Raw genomic sequence first — 20,506 nt, 5'->3', positions numbered from 1 at the left:
ATTTATCGCTAAATTAACTATTTCAAAACATTTTACACAGACGATTTTAGAGTTTTGTTTTCGTTATGATTCGAGATTCAGCTCTGAAGACTACAGTAAAACATAAGTGCTCGGCAAGAAAAAAAATCAAATCATTTATTCAACTTTTGACCCTTTTCCCACATAAAAACAGAATAAAATATATCTACATGACAGCAGTTAAAAAAAAAAAAACGGAGACAATCTTCCTTCAGCGCGAGGAACGCAACTAGCTAATGACATGGCGTTTGATTCGACTGCCAATGCAATGCCCGTTTCTCACCATGTCGGCGGTTACATTGTGAGAAACATCCCGCCGCCGACGCCGCCGCTGATTGATGGCGGGCATAACACCATCACACACACACAGTACCGGCAGCTCCCGGCAGACGACGCACAAAGACGCTGCCGCACTGAGGCGCCTACTGCAATTGCTACCCCGCAACCACCCACTGCTCGCCCAGGGAATGACGTTGGCAAATATCCTGAGAGTTGGGGTTGCCTTTTTTTTTGCGCTACCATTTGTTGTCGGAGCTTTCCAAACGGATACCAGGAGTGATGATGATGATGATGATGATGGTGACGATGCATCTTCTTCTATGCAACCCGTCCGCCACTTGCATTCGAACATCCTTCCCTAACAGATAAGGCGGTGGAGAAGGAGGAGGAACGGAACGGAAAATTGATTCATTAGCTGGAACCGACCTGAGAAATCACCTTCCGTACCGAACCAGTAACGCGGGCTTACAGCAACAAAAAAAGATTAAATGAAGAGAAATTACATTCACCTCTGTGCACCATTCGGGCAGCTTTTGTGTAGTTAAAATAGCACAAAAAAAGGACAAAAAAGGGAAATTAACTTGCATACAAAAGATATGTGCGATAAGCACAACTCAATAGAAAGAAATTGAAAATACTAATTAAACACTCTTTCTCTCTCTCTATTTTCTCTCTTTCTCTTTCTCGTTCGCTTTTCCGATTATCCGACGCCCCCTAGCGGGCTAATATGGCAAATCAAAACATCAAATCATATTTTTGACAGCTTGTCAAACAGCTGACAGTTCCCGGTAGAGGGCGCTGCACCGCTACTTAATGGACAGCTCTCGCACACATGCGTGCACGATTAAGATGATCATGCGCGGTGTGTAGTGAAACCCGCCTTGGATGGATTGCTTCATACACCCCGCTGCTTTTCGCTCCTCTTTCCCTGTCCTCTCTGCTCCCAATTACCCAATCCCTCCTCCATCGATAAATTCAATCAAGTAATAAACTACGAGCGGAGAGAGAATGGGCTTTTCGTCGGGTTTTGCCTTTTACACCAGGAAACACAGTAAGATGCCCTCCTCTAATGTCTCGGCCAAACCACGGGAAGGCTCTCGCCTATCGACCATTGTGCGACTGTTGCTCAACAGTGTGCAACAGGGGGGGGAGGGCAGCATATTTTGCGCAAGTGCAAGTGCGCATTGGCAATGCACACACCTCTTGTTCCTCCTCTGAGCTCTCCGGGGGCGAACGCTACTAGAAAGGAGCGCTGATGGTGATCATAACCGAGTAGTAGCAGGTTGCATTGCACATACGCGGCGTGCATTGTATTTAACCTCTGAGAGTAATAGCAGCAATTCAGCGCAGTAGAGATCAGAGTGTGGTCTTTACAGTCAGTCGAAAACCTCTCATATGATTACCCAATCGGAAGAGGACGGGAATATTAAAATCAATCGCCTGCGTGTCTGCGACAATGCGGAATAGATAGAATAAACGCCGCTCAACGATTGATCAAAGGAAGTAATCAATTTCTCACAGAAAGAGCGCGAGAGAGAGAGAGAAAGAGAAAAAATGAAACGGAACGTACTTAACATGGAGAGTTTGACGTTTCCACGGATCGTTTGACATTTGACGTTTCTATGTTTCTATGACTCTCCCATTTCCTGGTGGCGGTGTTCGACGGTGAACCAATAGACGCTAAACACGGGAGGAGTTTGCCAGTCGCTGTGTGTGTGTGTGTGGTCGAAGGCCACCACACCACGGCGAAGGCCCGTCGATTGTTTCGAACTTTGACAGCCTGACAGCCCTGACCTGCACACACTGCACACAACTTCGTTGTCCCACTGTGCGCGAGTGAAGGACCTGCCCCAAGACAAGGGATCCTCGGGGAGGATTGGTGAAGTATGCTGGAGGGCGAATGAAATCGACAAATGCAATTCTATGTGCACTCGAATTCCGGGTACAGAGTGTGCAACACGGCACGCACAGCAAGCCCTCACACTGTAGGGCTTTGGCTTTTGAGCGGTGTGCGAGACATGTTTCGTGGAGGTCCGAACGGCACTTTGCTGACACGGTGTTGTTTGTGGCGGTGATCGTTTGTACCGTACCTGCTCTCTTGCTGGCTGTCTCGGCTAGCTCCCCGGGACACATCGAGTGCCAAGGTCTAATTAACCGTTCACTTACGTCCAGACGCGGGCTGAGCCGCTGTTTTGCGGGGCCGGATTTGTTGTGTTTCGTATCGATCGTGTCTCTTCAACTTCAACCGTCACTTCTCGCCCGGCAAACCTTTTGCTCAGTTGAAATATTTGGGCTGTCGTATTCAAAGAGGCAAATAGCTAGAATCTTCTCTTCTGCTTCGTTAAACGCTTCCACAAAAACCGCAGCTCCAAAGCAGTCGTTATCGGGGTCCGAAAGATCTCGCAAACGGTGATAAATCATCGCAAAGTTGACATTAAAAGGCGCTGCTTAAAGATCCGATTTCTTAAGTGATCGCATTTTGACACCCCTCAGCGCAAGCAGCCGAGGATCATTTTTAAGAGGGGTGCGACAAGCCCAAGAGAGGTCAATTTCGCATTTTTGATGGCGGTGACAGCTGGAGTGTTGCGGAAGATCTCCCGAAACCTATCCCAGTGCTATCAACTTCAAATCCACTGACAGCATCCTAACGCTGACATCCCTCTCCAAAGTTGGAGATGGACGTGTTCGCTTCTAGCACCAAAACCTGAAGAACCAACGAGAACTCAAGAGGGAGATGGTAGAGAGGAGGAGAGAGAGGGACTCCTCAAGGAATGTATTTATTTATTCATATCAATCACCTCCACTCGAGGCGCTGGTCAATAGCTGGCAGTAGTGCGCGCGCTTCTCGCACAGCAATTAGCTGTGAGGAGCAAGGAATGTCCGATCAGCCGCGAATGTATCTCGTCTGTATGGTGGATCCCACACGGAGATATTAGAATCAATCAATAATAACACAAAACCAATTTCACCACAAAACAACCGTTCCGGTGAAGATGATTCCGCCCCGTTATAGTTTTATGTCCACACGTGAGGGATTGGGCAGCGGGTTTTTGTGCCTATCTTATCGATAACCGCACACACACACACACACACGCAGGTATATATGAAAGGCGGCACGGTTTATGACGGATCTCCCCGCCCGTCCCTTTTGATACACAGGCGAACGGATTTAAGCTAATTTGAGCGAGAAGATGTCAGGGACCGGTCGCAATAGTACAGCGAAGAAAGCAAAAATGCTGAAGACTGGACACGGCACACACAAACAACAAAAATAGTTGCTCGACAGGATTATAAATCAGCATGGATGAGGGTACGTGCGCGGGGCGAAAGCTTAAGAAGCGATATAAAAAAAAAAACGAATCCTTGCCTCCGTCTCCTATTGTGAGTCTGCGCTGAGCGCTACTAAACAAAGAAGCGGCCACGCTGGCGGCATTCGCAAAGTAGCAAGGTAGTAGTAGTGGTGTGGTTGCACATAAATCAACCTACACGACCGCGTAAGCAGCTTTAGACGGCGGAGGCACCTGTTTTTGCTGCGATCACGGACTTTCTTCTCTACCAGGTTTAAATGTACTTTGCGCCGTCTTCAGTGTTTGAAATTCGATCTGCAATTTATCGTAGCCCGGGTCGTCAGCTAATTCAGGCTAAATTCTATTGACTTAAGGTTAATTAATTCGTTCACTCCTCTTCTCGTACGCGCTTTGCCTTCTTCCCCAACCTTTTCCGCGCGTATCGGAAAGCCATTTTGTCTAACAACCTAGATTACAACGCCTCTCAAAGCTGTCGAATCTCGAGGGCTTGTTCGTTCCTGTTGGAATTGATTTTACACGGAAATTGGAGGTTATTGACAGGTTATGATAATGCGACCAGAATGCGTTTGATCGATGGTGGCCCCAAAACATCTCCAACAGTTCCAATTTTTGTTTTTATTATCATTTCCACAAAAGGCTCCAGATTCCTTCCCCCCACAGTTCCAGTTTTGCGATAGGTGCAACACCCCGATAGGTTCACCGGTAGAAAACTGGCGAAACGCGCAAGAAGGAGGTCAAAAACCTCATCAGTCAACATTTTAGCAACATTGTAAATCGATGATGGAAACCTCCTCAGACGTCAATCCAATTTCTGCTCTTGTTTTGTTGCCTGCCTGCTTTGTGGAAGCAAATCTGAGCAAATGAGGCCTTAGGATATCCTAGGATTTCTTTCGCACTCTATTCCCTTACCTAGAGGGGGGGGCAATTTTAAGAGGGCCACATGACAGTTTACGCTCTAGACCACCACCGGCCACAGTCAGCCAGTAGCAGCGGCAAACAAGGTCCTCGCGCGCATGTTAATTGATTTGCTTCGGATGTTGTGGCTCCTTTTACCTCCAAAGGGGGGCTGCAGCTCTCTCGCGCTTGGCTAACATAAGACATGAGGTGTTCCGGGACCGGGACGTCAATATCTCAATATTGACAGGCCAATAAAAATATCTCGCTAGATGGTGGTGGCGGTAAGCGGCTGGTGGACTCGGGATTTCCCAACGAGAAGCCGATAAGCTGCCACAGGTCCAGGTGAAAGCGTACCAGATTGACACTTACACGTGGTAGGGGTTTTACCAGGAGCAGGTCACTTGTCGCACGGACCCTAGCAGGAAGGTGTCCATTACATCCCTGAGGAGACATGTCTATATCGCTCTCGTCAACATCCCCTGAAGATGATCTCCACGCGGGGGTGTAGCGAAGTCCCTTAAGTTCCGCTGGTCACAACGCTATCTCACGTTTGCTCCAATACCGTTCCAGGGTGTCGTGCTGTGCTAGACACGGGTTCCAGCCCACCGGGAGGCAGGTTAAGTGTCCGGATGACTTGCGCAAATCGAAGTCCTCCCCACGATGGATCGCAGCGCGCGCATAAACTTCTTCGGATCATTCTGACTTTCGACGCTCTAGTTCCAACCCCAACCTGCAAGGAGCTCACGATAGTGGGCGGGAGAGAACCCTTGGAAAAAATAGCGCCTCGATAACGAGGGTGTAAGTGACCTCCAAGTAAGGGAGCATCACAGCACAGCAGGGAAGCACCGCGTTCCGGGCGCGGTCCTGGACGCTCCTCTTACGCCTGGGCTAATGGACATCATGCATCTTGACCAGAGTAAGGAAGCAAAAGAAGGGCCTTCACTTCATACCCGCCATCCACCCTCCCGCCCTTGAGAGTGCTACCGGTCTTCTCTGTACCACAACAACGAATATTAATGAGCAACGCATTCCAATTGACATCTTGCCGCCTCTATGTCCGACTCGACTGTGTCGATTTGTGTACGTGCGCGCGTGTGTGTGTCTTTCTTTCTCTGTGGCGGCGGCTTGTGCTTGTCATGTGCTGTCTAATTGAATCGTGCCCTTCTCCTATTCCCCTGCCCCCGACACACACACACACCCACAGAAAACCCAGGGAAACGGGAGCCTCGATGTACACGCAAATATCTAACTCGTGCAAAGTGACAGATGAAGGTGATTCCGATAAATGTACGCACGGACGAACGGTGGGCGAGAAGGTGCTTCACGAAAATCACACTCTATTAATCAAAGTGTGGTTAAGAAACGTCGCGTTCGATATAAAAGCCTATGGCGGTAAGCGACGATCCCTGCTGGGGCGGAAGGTGGACGACGGAAAATATGCATTAATCATAGCATGGAGAATGATTATTTGAGCAAAAAGAGGGAAAGCAAGGAAAATTGCCTACATTACGTGAAGAAACTTCAACTGAGTTTCTCATCTCGCGATCCATAGAAAAATCGATCAATTCGCTAAATCACATTTCTATAATTTCAACTTTTTTTCTGTGATTGTCATTAAATCATTCGGATTCATTTTGGAGCTCTGCTTAAGAAACAAAAAACACAATCAAAAAGCAGGTATAAAACTTTGATCTTAAACATTGAGGAGGGTTAGACACGATCAACAATAAATCCTTCCATGAATTTGGTTTGCCCCTAACAAAATAAAATTTTTATTCCTCTCCTTAGCGTGTGCTGACAGCGGTAAACGATCGTTATTACGATCGAGACGAATCAGGTCTCAGAGACCGAAAGCATCGAAAGAAAAGTTTATTACGATCAACCCGATAGCAGCGGCGGGCAACCGCACGGGTTTACGATTCGCAATCATTTCCATCCTTTTGCGAGAAGATATTATTTGAAAGCTATAAATAAGTTTTCCCTAAAACCTTCGCCTCATTTCGCCTTCGCCATAGGCACACAGCACATAAAACAACTTGCAGCAAAAGTCTCTACAAACGCCTGTAAAGTAAACGATCGATTGTTGTGCGCACCAGGCGACGAACCCTTTCCTTCATTTTTTGTTTTGCAAAAAAAAAGGGGTTCAGAAAGAGCAGAAAATGCGGAAATTCATAAAATGTAGCTTCAATATTATAATAAAACCCTAAACCTTTTCTGTCCTTTTTTTTCCTTCCCTTCTACGGAGAGAAAAAGGGGACTCAAAACCGTCCGCTTTTGCGTGTTTGCGTGCGTTGAATGTGGGATCGACAATCAAATGGAATTGGATGAGAAGTAGTGAAGTTTGTTCTTCTATTTTTTCCCAAAAAAAAACCTTCCAAAATATCCGTTAAAGCTACATCTAACACGGGGGGGTCCTTGAATTATTTCCCCCCAAAAAATATTCGTTTTAAAAAAAGTCGTTAAAGTATAAAAAAAGGCTAAATAAAATCGAATCCTTCAATCGCAAACAGAAACACATCACAACACAGCTCTCTCTCGTCTGTCTTTTTTTTGCCGCTTGCTTCGGGTTAGCAAATTTTATATATTCTCCCTCATTTTAAACAGCTCAAAGCAGCTGCACCATTCAAATGCTGACGAACACACACACACACACACACATGCACACTTTCAAATAGTCCCAAATTAAAGACAAAAGCAGGAAAATCTAACGCTAAAGACAAAGCGAGGCACCGGCCTTTTCAAGCTGCACAAGCGAAGCTCGTAGATGTGGAGCGATGGGACGTGGTAGGGAAATGCCAAAAATTGCCAACCACACACACACACGGCCGTATACATTAACACGCAATTACACTGCAGGAACGGGGACGAATCGAGAGCAGTGAAGCGAAAGAAAAGGAACCCTTGTTTTTTGGCAAAGGATATATGCCTTTCTGTGCGATGCTTTGCTTTCATTGTTGGGCTGTATTTTTCGGTTGAAGGACTCTCCACTCCGGTGCCTTTGGTCTAATGCTCGTTGGGTGTATGATGAGGAATGAAATAGAGGAAGAAAAAAACTTCTGCACGCTTTGTAAGAACCGGGAGCGCTTGGGCGAGGTTATAATGCAAACTGGAAGGTACGACAGCTCCAGCATTTTGATTATTTTTGGGCTATAAATTCAGAGTCTGGGAGAGAGCGAGTGCGAGATCTTCTTCTTCTTCTTTTTTTGGCCTCTTAGGTCATGTCTGGCCATTTCTGGCTTACTAGGCTTATTGATATCACATAGTTAGATAAACAGTCCTCACTATGGGGGAACGGCCCAGATGGGATTTGAACCCCGGTCGAGCCGTGTGAGGACCGGCACCGCTGTCACATCTACCACCAGGCCGAATGAGACATAAATGGTTCAGAAATAGGTTTTATCCTTATATCTTATTTGACTTCTTAAAGTACGCTCCCAAACGAAGTCTTGTGTCCTCACCAATACTGCTGCCATTTAGAAAACTCAACTCACAGATACCTTTTGTCCAAGTTAAGAGACTTGCATACCTTTTGATTGCTAATAAAAAGCTGGACACAAACTTCGTATCATATCGCGCTGATTGAGTTGAGGAGCGGGTCCTAAGATAATTGATCATCTAGTAACTAACTTCCCCGCCACGAAAGCGCGAATGCCGCACAGCGCAGATGAAAACAAAGAGACAAGGGAACGCTCTTCTGGCAGGGTGGGACCAGTGGTGTACCGTGCCAAAGACCAAGACTTGCGGCTTGGCAACTACGCGCTTTACCACAATCGGTAAACGGTAACGGTAAAGTTCAGGCATTTTGCTGGGTAGTGAACACGTGCGCCAACTCTTAACAGGCACCTACCGCACTGCCGACTCCAACACAAGCACGGTAACAGTTTCGCAGGTGTGTTCTAGTTTGAAACCGGAAATCCTGAACCGTACAACAGTGCCGCATGATGACTCCCCCTTAGTCCGGAGAGTCTCTCCCAAAATAGCAGGCACAGCCTGTTTTGTGTACGTCACCCGATCGCTCCGGTAAGTCGAGCTATCCTCCATGCGACCAACTAATTATCGAACTACTAAACGTAAAGGTGCGTCGTCACACCTGTTTTCTTCTAGCGGGAAAGCAGGGAACGCACACCTACACTACACACACACCTCACTGGGCATGATACACACAGCATCCACCGTGTCTCACTCGTAGCGGTTGTATGCGAGAACAAGTGGTCGGGGAAAGCAAATCCCCTACCTCGGACACTTGTTGGCACCTTCCAGACGTGGTGCGGAAGAGAGCAGAAGGCAAAGGCTATCACTTTTCTTTATTTGATCCACTTCCCGGATCCCAATCTCCCACTGCTCTCCTGTTGCAGGAATTTCGTACACTGCACTTGTTCACTAATTGCCAAAGGGTACTCGATGCGTGGAGCAACTCCCACCAGCGAGAGGCTTGACCAACACACATTCCAGGCGAACAAGCGCTGTGTCGGCCAATTTCAAACACACACGCGGGGCACTTTCCGATGTTGAAACACAGTTTACGACAGCCAAAGACGGTTGTGGGCGAGCTTTGGTTCTCTGGTTCCGATACCACCAGAGCATTAAACAGAATAAAGGACTTGCTGGTGTAATAAGGGTTTGGAGATTCGAAATTTCTCAAGCACCTTTCGGCTCCAATGATTGAGTTTGATTGACGACGACCTGCGTGATGGACCTATGGACGCCAGCTACGCACGCGCCCCAGTTGCGTACGCACTTTTATATACGCACCTAAAACGTAAGAAGAGACCTGCCAGAAGGGATGAAAGTAGAAGATCAGGGCTCAAGTATAATGCGTACGCTGCACACACTATTTCAAATTTGAGCAGCAGATTCCACGCACACTGATAAATTCGGAATAGAGAGAGAGAGAGACAGAGAGAGAGGGTTAGGAATGTTAAAATATTCAACAAATTCTATCATCTTCACCCACCTTCAAGTCATCTACCACCCCGCCATTAACCGGGTTGGTGAAGAGCCCCATCTTATCTGCACGCGAAATAGCTCTCTCTACCACACGCACACGCAACAAAAAAAACCCGCGAAAGTCGTTTTGATTGTGTTCTTTGTAGCGAGTAGCAGAGGAGGACTCGAATTGATTTTCATGCGTTTTGGGGGCCCCCACACCAACTCCATCATGAGATGGCTTGGGTTTGATTTGGGCGATTGTTTCTAATGGGCCTGGATTGAAGCCTTCCCTCTCTCTTCCACACAAACAAACACACACACAAGTACGCATCAACTGATACAGGGTGCTGCTGAAAACAGAAGGGAGAGTGCGTCGTCGTCTAAAGTTCGCACTTTTAATAGATCTAGCCCACTTTGGTTGTATGCGTGTACATCCACCGAAAGCGCTCGGTGGTCAATTGGTGAAGGAGGTAGTCGTCAGCCGATGGGTACAGTGCGAAATATAAATTCAGATATTAATTCTAGACAAACACACACGATCGCCAAGTTGGTTGTGCGTTTTGGGGAGATAGCAACCGAAAGAAAAATAAAATATATATATTGCGTCTAGTGGAGATGACGTCGAAGAGAAGGGGAGTAAGGGAGGATGAGGGGTATCGAGAGAAGGGTGAGGGGGGGGGGGGATCAGTTCAAGGTTTTTGGCAGCTTTTTTTTTCATTCGCGTGTAGTTCTGCTTCAGCCCCATTTCTCCTCTCTCGCGCTCTCTCTCTCTCACACCGGGTTGCTACCACCGACTCTCCGACTCCATCCCCTATATGCTATAGATGCCTGGAGCAGGGTGCGCATAGTTCATTGACCCCATTTGCCAAACGAAAACGAGCCGTAGATCGCGTTTGGAGCACACCCCGCTTCTGTCTGCTCCCCCATCCCCCTTCAACAACATCAGATAGCGCTATAGAGAGAGAGAGCGAGAGAGCGTGGCTTATCTATATCCTCGTCATTCCCCATTCGTTCCCCCAGTTTTTTTTTTCGGCAGAGTGCGTCTACGCAGAAGAGAGGACCCAAAATTTGCGAACTTCAAGCAATAGCATAGGGGGGGGGGGACACGCATTCAAACACATACACTCATACGCTAATACAACGAAACCGACCGACCGGCGTGGAGAAGAAGGGTACCGAACGCTGTAAGGAAGAGCATGATTGGGTGATATCTTTTCTAGTGGTATGTTATGTTGTTTGATATCTGTTTTCCCTTCACCCTACAATCCCCCCCCCCCCCCCCCATCCCAACTGGTATTTGATTCGTTTAGCCAGAGGGAAAACACAAGGAGACCTATCGAGAGTCGCGTCGAGAAGGAATACCTTATAAACGCTTAACCGTTTGAAGAGACCTGGCTCAGCAAGCCAGCATGGTAACATGCGCACACATCGCAGAAGCATAAAAACACATCCGGTTGACATGAGAAGGGTGGGGATCGCCAAAAAAAAAAACACGCACACACTCAGCCATATTGGTGGACATTGGAAGAAATTGAAACACCAACCAGCACGCCAGGGTGCGTCAGCTTTTCGAGGCTCAGAGCTTTCAAACCAAACTCATAAACCAACGAAACAGAACAGATTCTAGGCCATCGGCACGGTCTACACCAGATACCTTTTAACTCTTTTTCGCCTGCTACGCGCACGCTACTTGCGTGCCTCGAACCTTAAAAGTTAAGATGCGCGAAATGCAAGAGGACGGAAAAGAAGATAATGGTGATGATAAGATTTTGGAGCAACGCAATGAGGCACCTAATTAAGACATAAATTGAACATTGGAGCACAAGTTGCTCGGAGTTCACGCGATAGAGCGATGTGTCCCTTTTACGCATTTTGATCGTTACACCACCAAAAGAAAACAATTTAGGTGTCAAATCGCTGTTTCGGTCATATACACATCGAAGACACACCGTAACCCTCCACAGTCATGCTGATTTAGGAGAGCCATCACACTTCCCAGCTAAAAATAGCTCAAAAAGGGTTGGATTAGGATGGAATGGAGGCGATCAGGTTAGTTTTCGTAACTGTCAGTTTAAAATAGGCTGCCCCGTATATGACGTTCACATAAGCTTGAAGGCCTGGGGCGAAGTGATACCAAAGCACACGTCATAGGTACCGTGATTCCCAGTGACAGTTCTCCCGATTCTTCCCTGCCTTGCCTACATAATGGCGTCCATTTTTAACTTCTTTGTTATCAAATACTTGCCCTACACGCATGGCAGCCATATGCAAGCTATTTTTTTAGCATTTTCTAATCTGTATATTGTTTGTTGCTAGACAATTCTTAAGTTTACGAAAAGCTACTACTTCACGGGCGTTGCAAAGGTTTGATCAAAACTACAGACACCTACATACAAGGCAAGAAGATGCCTCTTGGGTCTTTTTTTTCCTACAATACTCTATCTCTTTCCCTCTGTTGTAATTCTTTTTTTTTCTGGTTCTTCTCATTTTCAATTCACCGCAACCGGTGTGTGTGTCCGGGCGGCAGTTACAAATTGAATTCGCAAATGCGTGTGTATGCTTTATTGCGTGCTGTATTCTTCCTTTTCCTTCCTTCTCTTGCTTCCCGCTATCTTTTCCGTCGCTCGCTTGTGCTCGAGCTCTCCGGTGGTGCTAATAAATTGAAATTCGCTTCACCGGTCTTCTGGAGCCTCTTTGGAGCATCCCATCCCCCGCGTACACACCACACCGGCTAGAGCTGTATGGGGGTATCCGCGGCACGTAGCAACGCTCTACACACAGCCGTTCTCCGCACACGTCAATTAGTGCACGCGCGCGTACAGCCGTTACCATGCGTTACTCATGGAGCGTGCGTGTGCGTAAGGTGCGAGAGACCGGTGTGTAGCGTGTGTGCGTGCGTCTACGGAGATGAACCGAAGGCAAAAGCTTAACCGAAATCGAAACTCCAGGCAGATAAGCACCATATCAAAAAAATCCCCATTCTACAGTGTTTTCTTCTCCCATTTTCGAGCCCCAAAAGATCTTCCCATTACATTTTATTTATCCGATGAAGTTTCCGGCGATGCTTTTGCAGTACCGTGTGTTTGTGCGAATATTCGTAGGTTACGCGTTGCGTTTCATGTTTAAGCTAACCGACGCCGAAAAAAAACAACAACAACAAGCACCACCTTGACATTCGCGCGCCATAACCGCGCACGCACACCATTTGGCGATACGGCTTCGCAAACGGTGGGGGTTCAATGACCGTTCGCCACTCAAAAGGCCACTCTGTGTGTGCGCACACTGCGTGGACGAGAGACAGAGCCCCCCCCCTTTTCAACCCGCCAGAGCTACACAAAACAGACGAAAAAAAGGCCGACGACGCATGTTACTACCCTTCAGGGGGTTTAAACACACTGACAGCGTTAGAGCGAGAGAGACAGATACACACACACACATACACACAGTTTTTATAGACCGAAATTGCGTGACGTTAGAAGGGTTAGCCTACAGAAGGGGGGACGACGATGACGGGTGCGCGTATTAGTTTAAATTTAGAAAGAGCTTTATTTTGTGGCTGATTGGAAAGGCGGCTGTTGATTTTGCAGTCCCCCCGGGCTAACGAGAACGCATACGCGGAAAGATGAACATTAAATTAGGATTACTAAACGTAAATGTTTTATTCCTTTTAGGGCATTGTTATGATAAATATAAATACTTCGGACCCTAAAAATACAAACGTCCTAACAAGCCTTATGCTATATTAAAATTTAATAGGGAAATAAAAATAAAAAGCTATAAAATATGTATTTACTGTAAACCCCAGACGCGTCTTTGATAGTTTTGGGACGTAAGTGGTATGATTTATTGGAGACAACAAAGCAAAAACCGATCAAACATCTTTTCATCGCACCGAATTTTAGAGATGTCTAGAGGAGTCTGTGGCTATGGGTAGAGTTATGGTATGCTTTGGGCCCGCGCATTCGGGTAACATAGAACCTTTCTTACCCAACATCTTTTTCAAGGACACACACACACACACGCACATCATTTGGGATCTTGCTAAATTCGCTATGCTTTTATATTTCCCAGACCTCAGTCTAAGCCGATCAAACAGCGGATCGTTAGAAGCGTGAGAGAGAGGGAGAGGGAGAAAGAAAAAAAGAGAAGCGTGACGATGTTTTAACTTTTTAGCTGGGTCTTTGAAGACGTTTACTGTCTTTCCCAGCATTGGAGGTTGCGTGAACAAGGAAGTATCAATTTTAAAGTTTTGGTACCGCGAAGGTAACTTGAAAAGGAAAATTGCAAAAGATGACAGCTTGATGACGACTATGCCGCCGGCAGGCTAAATAGAAGATTTGGTTTTATGTTTTTATATTTTATTTATTTATGGGGTTTTATTCCCATGGCTATGAAAAAGTAACCCCATGTTTTCTATTTAACCAGTCCTGTCTCTATTTGCCAAATGATATATTTTTCGGAGCCTAAATAATAATAATAAAAAAAATTAAAATGGCTCCGTATCGACAAAACGACAAACCCTGCCAAAAAACATCCGACAGTAACGCGTAACGGTCTAGGAAGCGGCGATGCAGCAGCACGGTTTCGGGAAAAGCTCACAACATGAAATTGAAATTTGAGGAGGTGTTTTGAGGAGAACACGCAAGGTATATTTTGAAAATGGCTTAGAAACACTTAGTATCCTGCCCTTTCTCGATCTTCCTTCCCTTTCTACCTTTTCTAATTTCTCTTCCTGTTTTTCTTTTAAATATTTTAGCAACTGACGGTGCGTTGCGAATTCTCTACCAAAATTCCTAACTCTGTACTCCAAAATGCACAGAGATACAAATATAAGAAAGCACATGTTTAGCACACATCACTGACGCTTACTGAGGCCGTTGGTGCGTATGATGTGATAGAAGAAGATTCGAATTGGGTTTTTTTTTCTTGCTGAAAATACAAGCCAATGAAACGAACGGTCCCCCGGTCAGTGTGGACAAACAAGATGAGATACGAGAGAGGGACAGCGATAGGGAGACATGAGGCCTTCTGCTACCATTCTAATGCGTGTGCTAGTATTGGTGTGCGATTCCACGCGTAGATGAAATGCGTAATCTACGTCCGGTGAGTTTCGCCGCCCGAACAAAAAATAAAGCTCCACCTGTAGCGCTGGTGTGCGTGCGGCTTAGAAACGCTTGGCTTACGCACACACGCTACCAGCACAGATGCCTGCGCACACGCACGCTGATAGAACGGTGGCAGATCATGAAGCGCGTTAGCGATGTGGTTTGCCAAAATTTCAAACGCTTCGTAACGCTAGAGAACACCCAGACGAACTTCCTGATCTAACTTTAGCGTCTGATGAAATAAGTTAACGCCACTGTAAAACATCACCCATGTGACAGCCGACACACCGGAACGCTAATCACGTATTCCGACCACGTTCAAATACGGTGGCGCTAGTGTCTCGTATACCGATTCCATGTTCAAGGCCGCAGCACCCGTATGTCTCCAAGAGAAGAAAGTAAGCACTCTCCGCAATATGTATCTCGTCATCGCGGTGGATCTGACCGACTGATCTTGCTCTCTGTTTCACCTCAGCTATCTGATGTCCCCTTCAAACCAGAAGGTTAATGTCATTAATTGGAACCTAATCAAATACACCCACCAATAGAGCTGGACGAACATCACCAACGAGAACTTCAAACGCAATCAAGCGACATGCCGCTTCTTGGTCGATGTGTATAAGCTTCATATCAGAGTTCAGACCTCTGCTCGGAAACCTCTCTGGAAGTGGAAGAAGAAACATTAATGCTCCTCCAAACGTCAAACTCGCAGACCTGGAAGAGCTCAAGAAATTGGTGTGAGCGAGTGTTTCGAGCAAAAGCAATTACTATCGCCCAAAGGGCAACACGCCATTGAATGCGGGTCCCTGGGAGGCGCGATCGTAAAGTGTCTCGGTAAATATAAGGACAGGAGGACCCATAACAATATCTCGGCTGTTGTCTCTCCCGTGTCCAAAACCTGCCTTCCGGGGACAATTAAAGAAGTACACGGACAGCACGTGCGCGCGCGCGCGCACACACTCGCTCATGTTTCCCTAATGAAGTCCGAAGTCATGTTTTAGCCTCCGGAGAAGGTGGCTCCAAGAAGCGTACCCATTCCGGACCATTTCCCCATATGCCACACACATCCTTACGTGTGTTCAGAAGGTGTAGTTGAAAGCTGCGGAGAAAGAGACCAGCGGAGCTGAAGTAATTAGCCGTACGTAGCATATGCGCCGCGCAACGCCGATGACTTAAAAATCTTTTTGGAAGGATTCGCTCGCGTTTGTAAGACATTCGAAGGCTCGACATAATTTGCAGTAAATGCAAATGAAGCTCACAAAAATATATGCGAACGGTGTGCCGTGCTTTGTGGCATCAATTAACCTTTGGAAGGGGGGTGATGTGCCCGTACGTTAACTGCCCCGCGGGAGATTTTTGAACGTAGTGAGTTTTGAAGTGACTTCGTTTCTCTCCTTGCACCGAACGGCCGATACATCATACTAGTTTGTGACTAGAGAGTGCTGCTACCGAGAGTGACACCGACTTCGTCCAAATAATGCACAGGAGAACCAACTTGAAGGAAGAATTACGACGATGCATTAAATAGAGCATAAAAAGAGCTTCTCGTTCAGAATATGTTGGTTTTCTCGTTAGGAGGCGGCTGCAAGCAAAAATCGTGTTTGTTCTTGGTGTGTCTCCCCCGTCTCCCCCGCCGAGTCCTGACCCTGGACAACATTGGTTGATGTTTGGAGCAGTTTTTTTCTTATTTTGACAGTGGGAGTCAGTTTTGTGCTGTGCGGGAAAACACACCAAACATGGATACAAAACGTGTGCACTGTTGTGTTCGACACGATGCCCCGCAGAAACACGACGTGATGTTACGGGTATGATAATGAGAAAGTGCGCGAGAATGCATCTGGTGGTCTCCGCCCGATGCGGCCACAGTGGTATATGCAGAGTAAGGGCGAACCAGTCGGCAAGAATCAGCAAGAAATTTGACCCAACATGTTTCCGAGTGGTTTGCTGGGGCGGGCGAGAAAACGAGGGAGACTTGGAAATTCAACCATCTTGGAAAGAAAGTCGTCCACAGAGGAATATTTAGAGCGGTGCTTTATTTTGATGTTTCGCCCACCCTACCTAGGGTTTGGTGTGAATATCTGGGTAGGTTTCTATAGACAGCAGCGAGGAAAATAGACACCGACTTCCAGCAAGAATCGGTTTCCTGCGAAGATTCAGATTCTTCGCATCAGGATGCTCTTAGATGACAGAACGACCAGGCTATAGACAGAACAGAGAGACTCTCCAAAGTTTGACCTGAAAGATCATTACACTCTGTGCACGCAGAGTTCCTGCCAGGTTCACGAAAAGCGATCATAATGGTCAGTACATCTCCTCTCCGGCGATAGCGTGTACCGCGGAGCACACTTCTTCCTCCAGCGAGCGTGACACGTCCAGAACACACCGACGTCCGGGGGAAACGACAGCAAGCACCAAGCTTCTGGCGACCGTTGGTGCATCTAGAAGGTGGATGCAGCGTGAGACTCCCACACGAAAATACGTGCCCCGGTTTAGGTCACGTTCGGGGCTGTTTTTTTCTTCTAAGACCACATCAATCCCTTCGACTCCTCACACCGTTTCACCCCCCCCCCCCTTCCGCAAACCACACCCCGGGCGTAGAGAAGAGCTGAAACGGAGCCACGCAAGCCCGCAGTACGTTGTCTTGTCTTACTTTTATCGCGAAAGTGCTCCAACCACCGGGCCCTGTGTAACGCTGGGTGTAGTTGTCTATTGCCCCCACCCTTCCCACTATGCACACACAGTTCGGTTCCCGTTGTACTCCCACGCGTTGTACTCCTTTTCACCCGAGCCGTGCGAGCCAGCCAGCTAAAGGATACACGCGGAGACCTTCTTCCATTTCCAACCCCCGAAAGGAAAACAAGACCAAAATCACTGCTTCGCCAACTGCTCGTACACCTGTACCGACACACCCCCTCCCAGCGCCATTTGCTCTCGTGGGTGCACTATGGGGTCCGTGTTTGTGCAGTTTTTGTTCTCTCTTCGTGGGCCAAACAAACGCAGTCTAGCTATAGGGGACACGACGACCTGCTGCAAACGACCCGTTGGTTGCTCCGTTTTGCAATTGTTGGACGCGTTTTGTGCGTTGTTTTATTTCTCGCAGCCACCACAATCGGGAGGGAAGAAACGGGAGGTGGTGAATTACCTTTCCCACCTCGCTAGTGGTTTCGCACAATTCTCGCACGGCTGCTCTTTGTGTCCGGAGGGATGTTCTTGCTATCCCTTCCATCAGACGAAACCATGGGATGGGGGGTACCGATCCGTTTATTTCGCTGAAAATAGTCGCGTTCCCTTTATGTTTTGCGTTTTCTTTTTGGTTTTAGGTTTCTTCCTCTCCCCCATTTTCCACGCTGGCCCTTATAATAGTGGTTGAACCCATTATGTTTAGTGCAAGAGGCTCACGCGTTTCCTCTCGTACCTTTGTACGCCTCACACAGCGAGTGGAAGATGGTGGGCTGCATAATGTTACCTATTGATGCGATTATCTTCCTAACTTTTCCCTCAACCCTCAGCAGTACATCCACCCACACACACACACACTGAGAGGAGTGCACCGATCTTTCACCGTTCTTCAGCAATCGTGAGCTGCTGATGCTGCGCCAGCTGATGATGATGATGATGGGGACGCCAATGATGAGGACACACACACCAACCCCATCATCACCACCCCATGAAGTTTGTCGTCCACCACTAACAAAAGACTCACGAAGCTGGGAATGTGAGCGCGCGGGAAAAAAAAAATCAAGTCGCCGCAAATCGTGATCATTACCGGTGAAGGTTTAGTACGGCAGGAGCCGAGGGGGGATTAAAATTCGTGGAACTCTCGCGCTGCAGCATCTTCGCTGCACTACGATCAAAATGGAAGAAACTTCTATTTTTATTAAAGCACCACGCACCATCACGATTACCCCGTCAGAATTTCCCTGCAGACGGTATGCAACCTAGGGAAGGACAAAGTGCTAGGAGTTTGCCGGGCAGTATATATTACCACAATGCACGAAAATGCTCTATTCACGATCATCACGACCGGTGGAGGGGTTAGAAATATTGTGAAGCGAAGCGAAGAGAACGTGACCTTCGCGTGGAGGTAATGTTAAAGATCACACGATCAATTCTGGATCGTACCCTGAATTTAATGCCACTAATGGTAGCAACCAATCCCCAAACGGTCGCAATGCTTACAAAGTTGCTAGATACTTCCTGAACTAAAAGTCTTAAACTCGGACATCGCCCCAGACTCGATATTATTCCTCGAAGGGCCTGTGCCATCGAGAAAAATTAAACACTTACCTTGTGGGCTCGGATGGAGGTGCCCTCTGAGCAAGCGAGTGTAACGTCCACCAGACTCTCGTCCTGGAGCAATTGGCTGAACACCCCGAGAAGGTTGGATTGATGATTGTTCCACCTTAAGCAGTAATGATCACTGCCCATGTCGGTGACAGCTTACGCTGCTGTGAAGGAAAAGAGATAACAAAACCAGAAAAGGAGAAAACAATAAATTAGTACCTGTCAGATGCCAGCGACCCGAGGTTCGGAGGAGATTTGGTAGGGAAAAAATTAGCAACCACCCACAATGATATCTCAAGGATGTCGAAACAACAACAAAAAAAACGAATGACACAAAGAGTACAAAAGCCGATGCGTTAATTAAATGTCGATACGTGTTGCAGATGCAACAACTCCAATGGCGGAGTGAGAGCCATTATCCGTTTCCACGAGCGTCGCTGCTTGACTTTGTAAATTAGCGACAGAAGAGCTGAGGTTGCAGTACGAAAAAGGAAATTACACACATTTCTAATAGACAATCAGTGGTTGTCGCTTCCCTTGTTTTGTTGCATGAAAAAACATGCTAATTAAAGGAACTGTACGGTTTGACGTTGGGCGACCGGTAGCGCCGCCTGGCGAAGTAATCACGAAGCACATCAGAAGGGGGACTGGGAAGGACTTCACTCGATATTCCATGAACTCCGACCGGGTAAAGTCACCGCGTGGCTTGATGAGCCGTATACATACCCACCAACTCTCCGGAAGTCAATCGGACGCTGTACAATATTGGACCATCGGGAGCGATCGGGAAAATGGATGATAATTTATGCACCGTGCGCGCTTTGGCGTATATGTGTGCGCTTCTTAGTTTTACACCTTCACTCGCACCTACCATTCAGGATACCCCCCCTCTTGCCCATATGCCTCCTGCGCGCACTTAATTGACGATTGTCAAAATGGCGGTACACACACACACACACTTTTTCATTTTCTTTTATATCGTCCAGTTCTCCCACCCCCCCGGGAGGCACTTCTGTTTACTCGGCGCTTCTGAAGCGCGCGTGCCCTCGAGAAGTTTCACCGTCGTCTGCCGGCACAACAGCGAGAGATGTCAAACCTTCTCCCGGTTTCGCCCCCGGAACGCGATCTTCCCTCGCCAGCACACATATCTTCGCTCGTTTGATATTTTCCACGGTTTCGCACCTTTTTTTTTTTCGCTTTTACTCATTCGCTCCCCTGCCGTGGCAGCAGCATCAGCAGCAGCAGTGGAAACCTGACAGCGAACATGCGCTCGTGACAGGCGGTACATGACACCGCCGGGGCCCGGAGGAGGAGTGTTTTCTCCCGGCCACACGCTGAAAGCCGCAGGAGAACCTGGTTCGATGGACACCCACACACGTCCATCTTCCCTGTGCTTGTGCCCAAGCCACTCCAGTTTTCTTCATTTCTAGAAGGACGGGAAGAGGAGGTCTCCGCGCGGGCGAACATTATTTGTTTCCTCTATCGGTGGGCTAGAGCGCGCTAGTCAGGATATCGAGATCGAGAGGCTCGCGGACACGACGTTTGTTTCAGAGGCCCCGGATTGTGATGGATCGATAAGCGGGCGGATAGATGTACCACGGCAAAAAACCGACTGCGCAATCGGATTCTGAGTACGATATGGAAATGGGGGACTGTGGGTGAGAGGTTGACCTCCGGGGTGAGAGA

General features: G+C 47.5%; 1 protein-coding gene across 10 annotated transcripts in view; it reads right to left on the bottom strand.

Moving 5' to 3' along the window:
• LOC118508670 (serine-rich adhesin for platelets) overlaps window positions 1–20,506 on the bottom strand; it is a 155,425-nt gene that overhangs the window by 72,169 nt on the left and 62,750 nt on the right. For 8 of the 10 annotated variants that reach the window (XM_036048713.1, XM_036048506.1, XM_036048616.1 and 5 more), the window contains one exon: window positions 18,824–18,984. In XM_036048713.1, coding sequence (XP_035904606.1) covers window positions 18,824–18,964 — 141 coding nt within the window. In that variant the 5' untranslated portion in view covers window positions 18,965–18,984. The remainder of the gene's footprint in view (window positions 1–18,823; window positions 18,985–20,506) is intronic. The other 2 variants (XM_036048536.1, XM_036049069.1) reach the window with 1 other exon arrangement.

Source organism: Anopheles stephensi, chromosome X (genome assembly GCF_013141755.1).
Source record: "Anopheles stephensi strain Indian chromosome X, UCI_ANSTEP_V1.0, whole genome shotgun sequence".
In the NCBI taxonomy this organism is placed as follows: Eukaryota; Metazoa; Arthropoda; class Insecta; order Diptera; family Culicidae; genus Anopheles; species Anopheles stephensi.
Note: the sequence above shows the minus strand (reverse complement) of the source record. Positions and strands in the feature narration are given on the sequence as shown.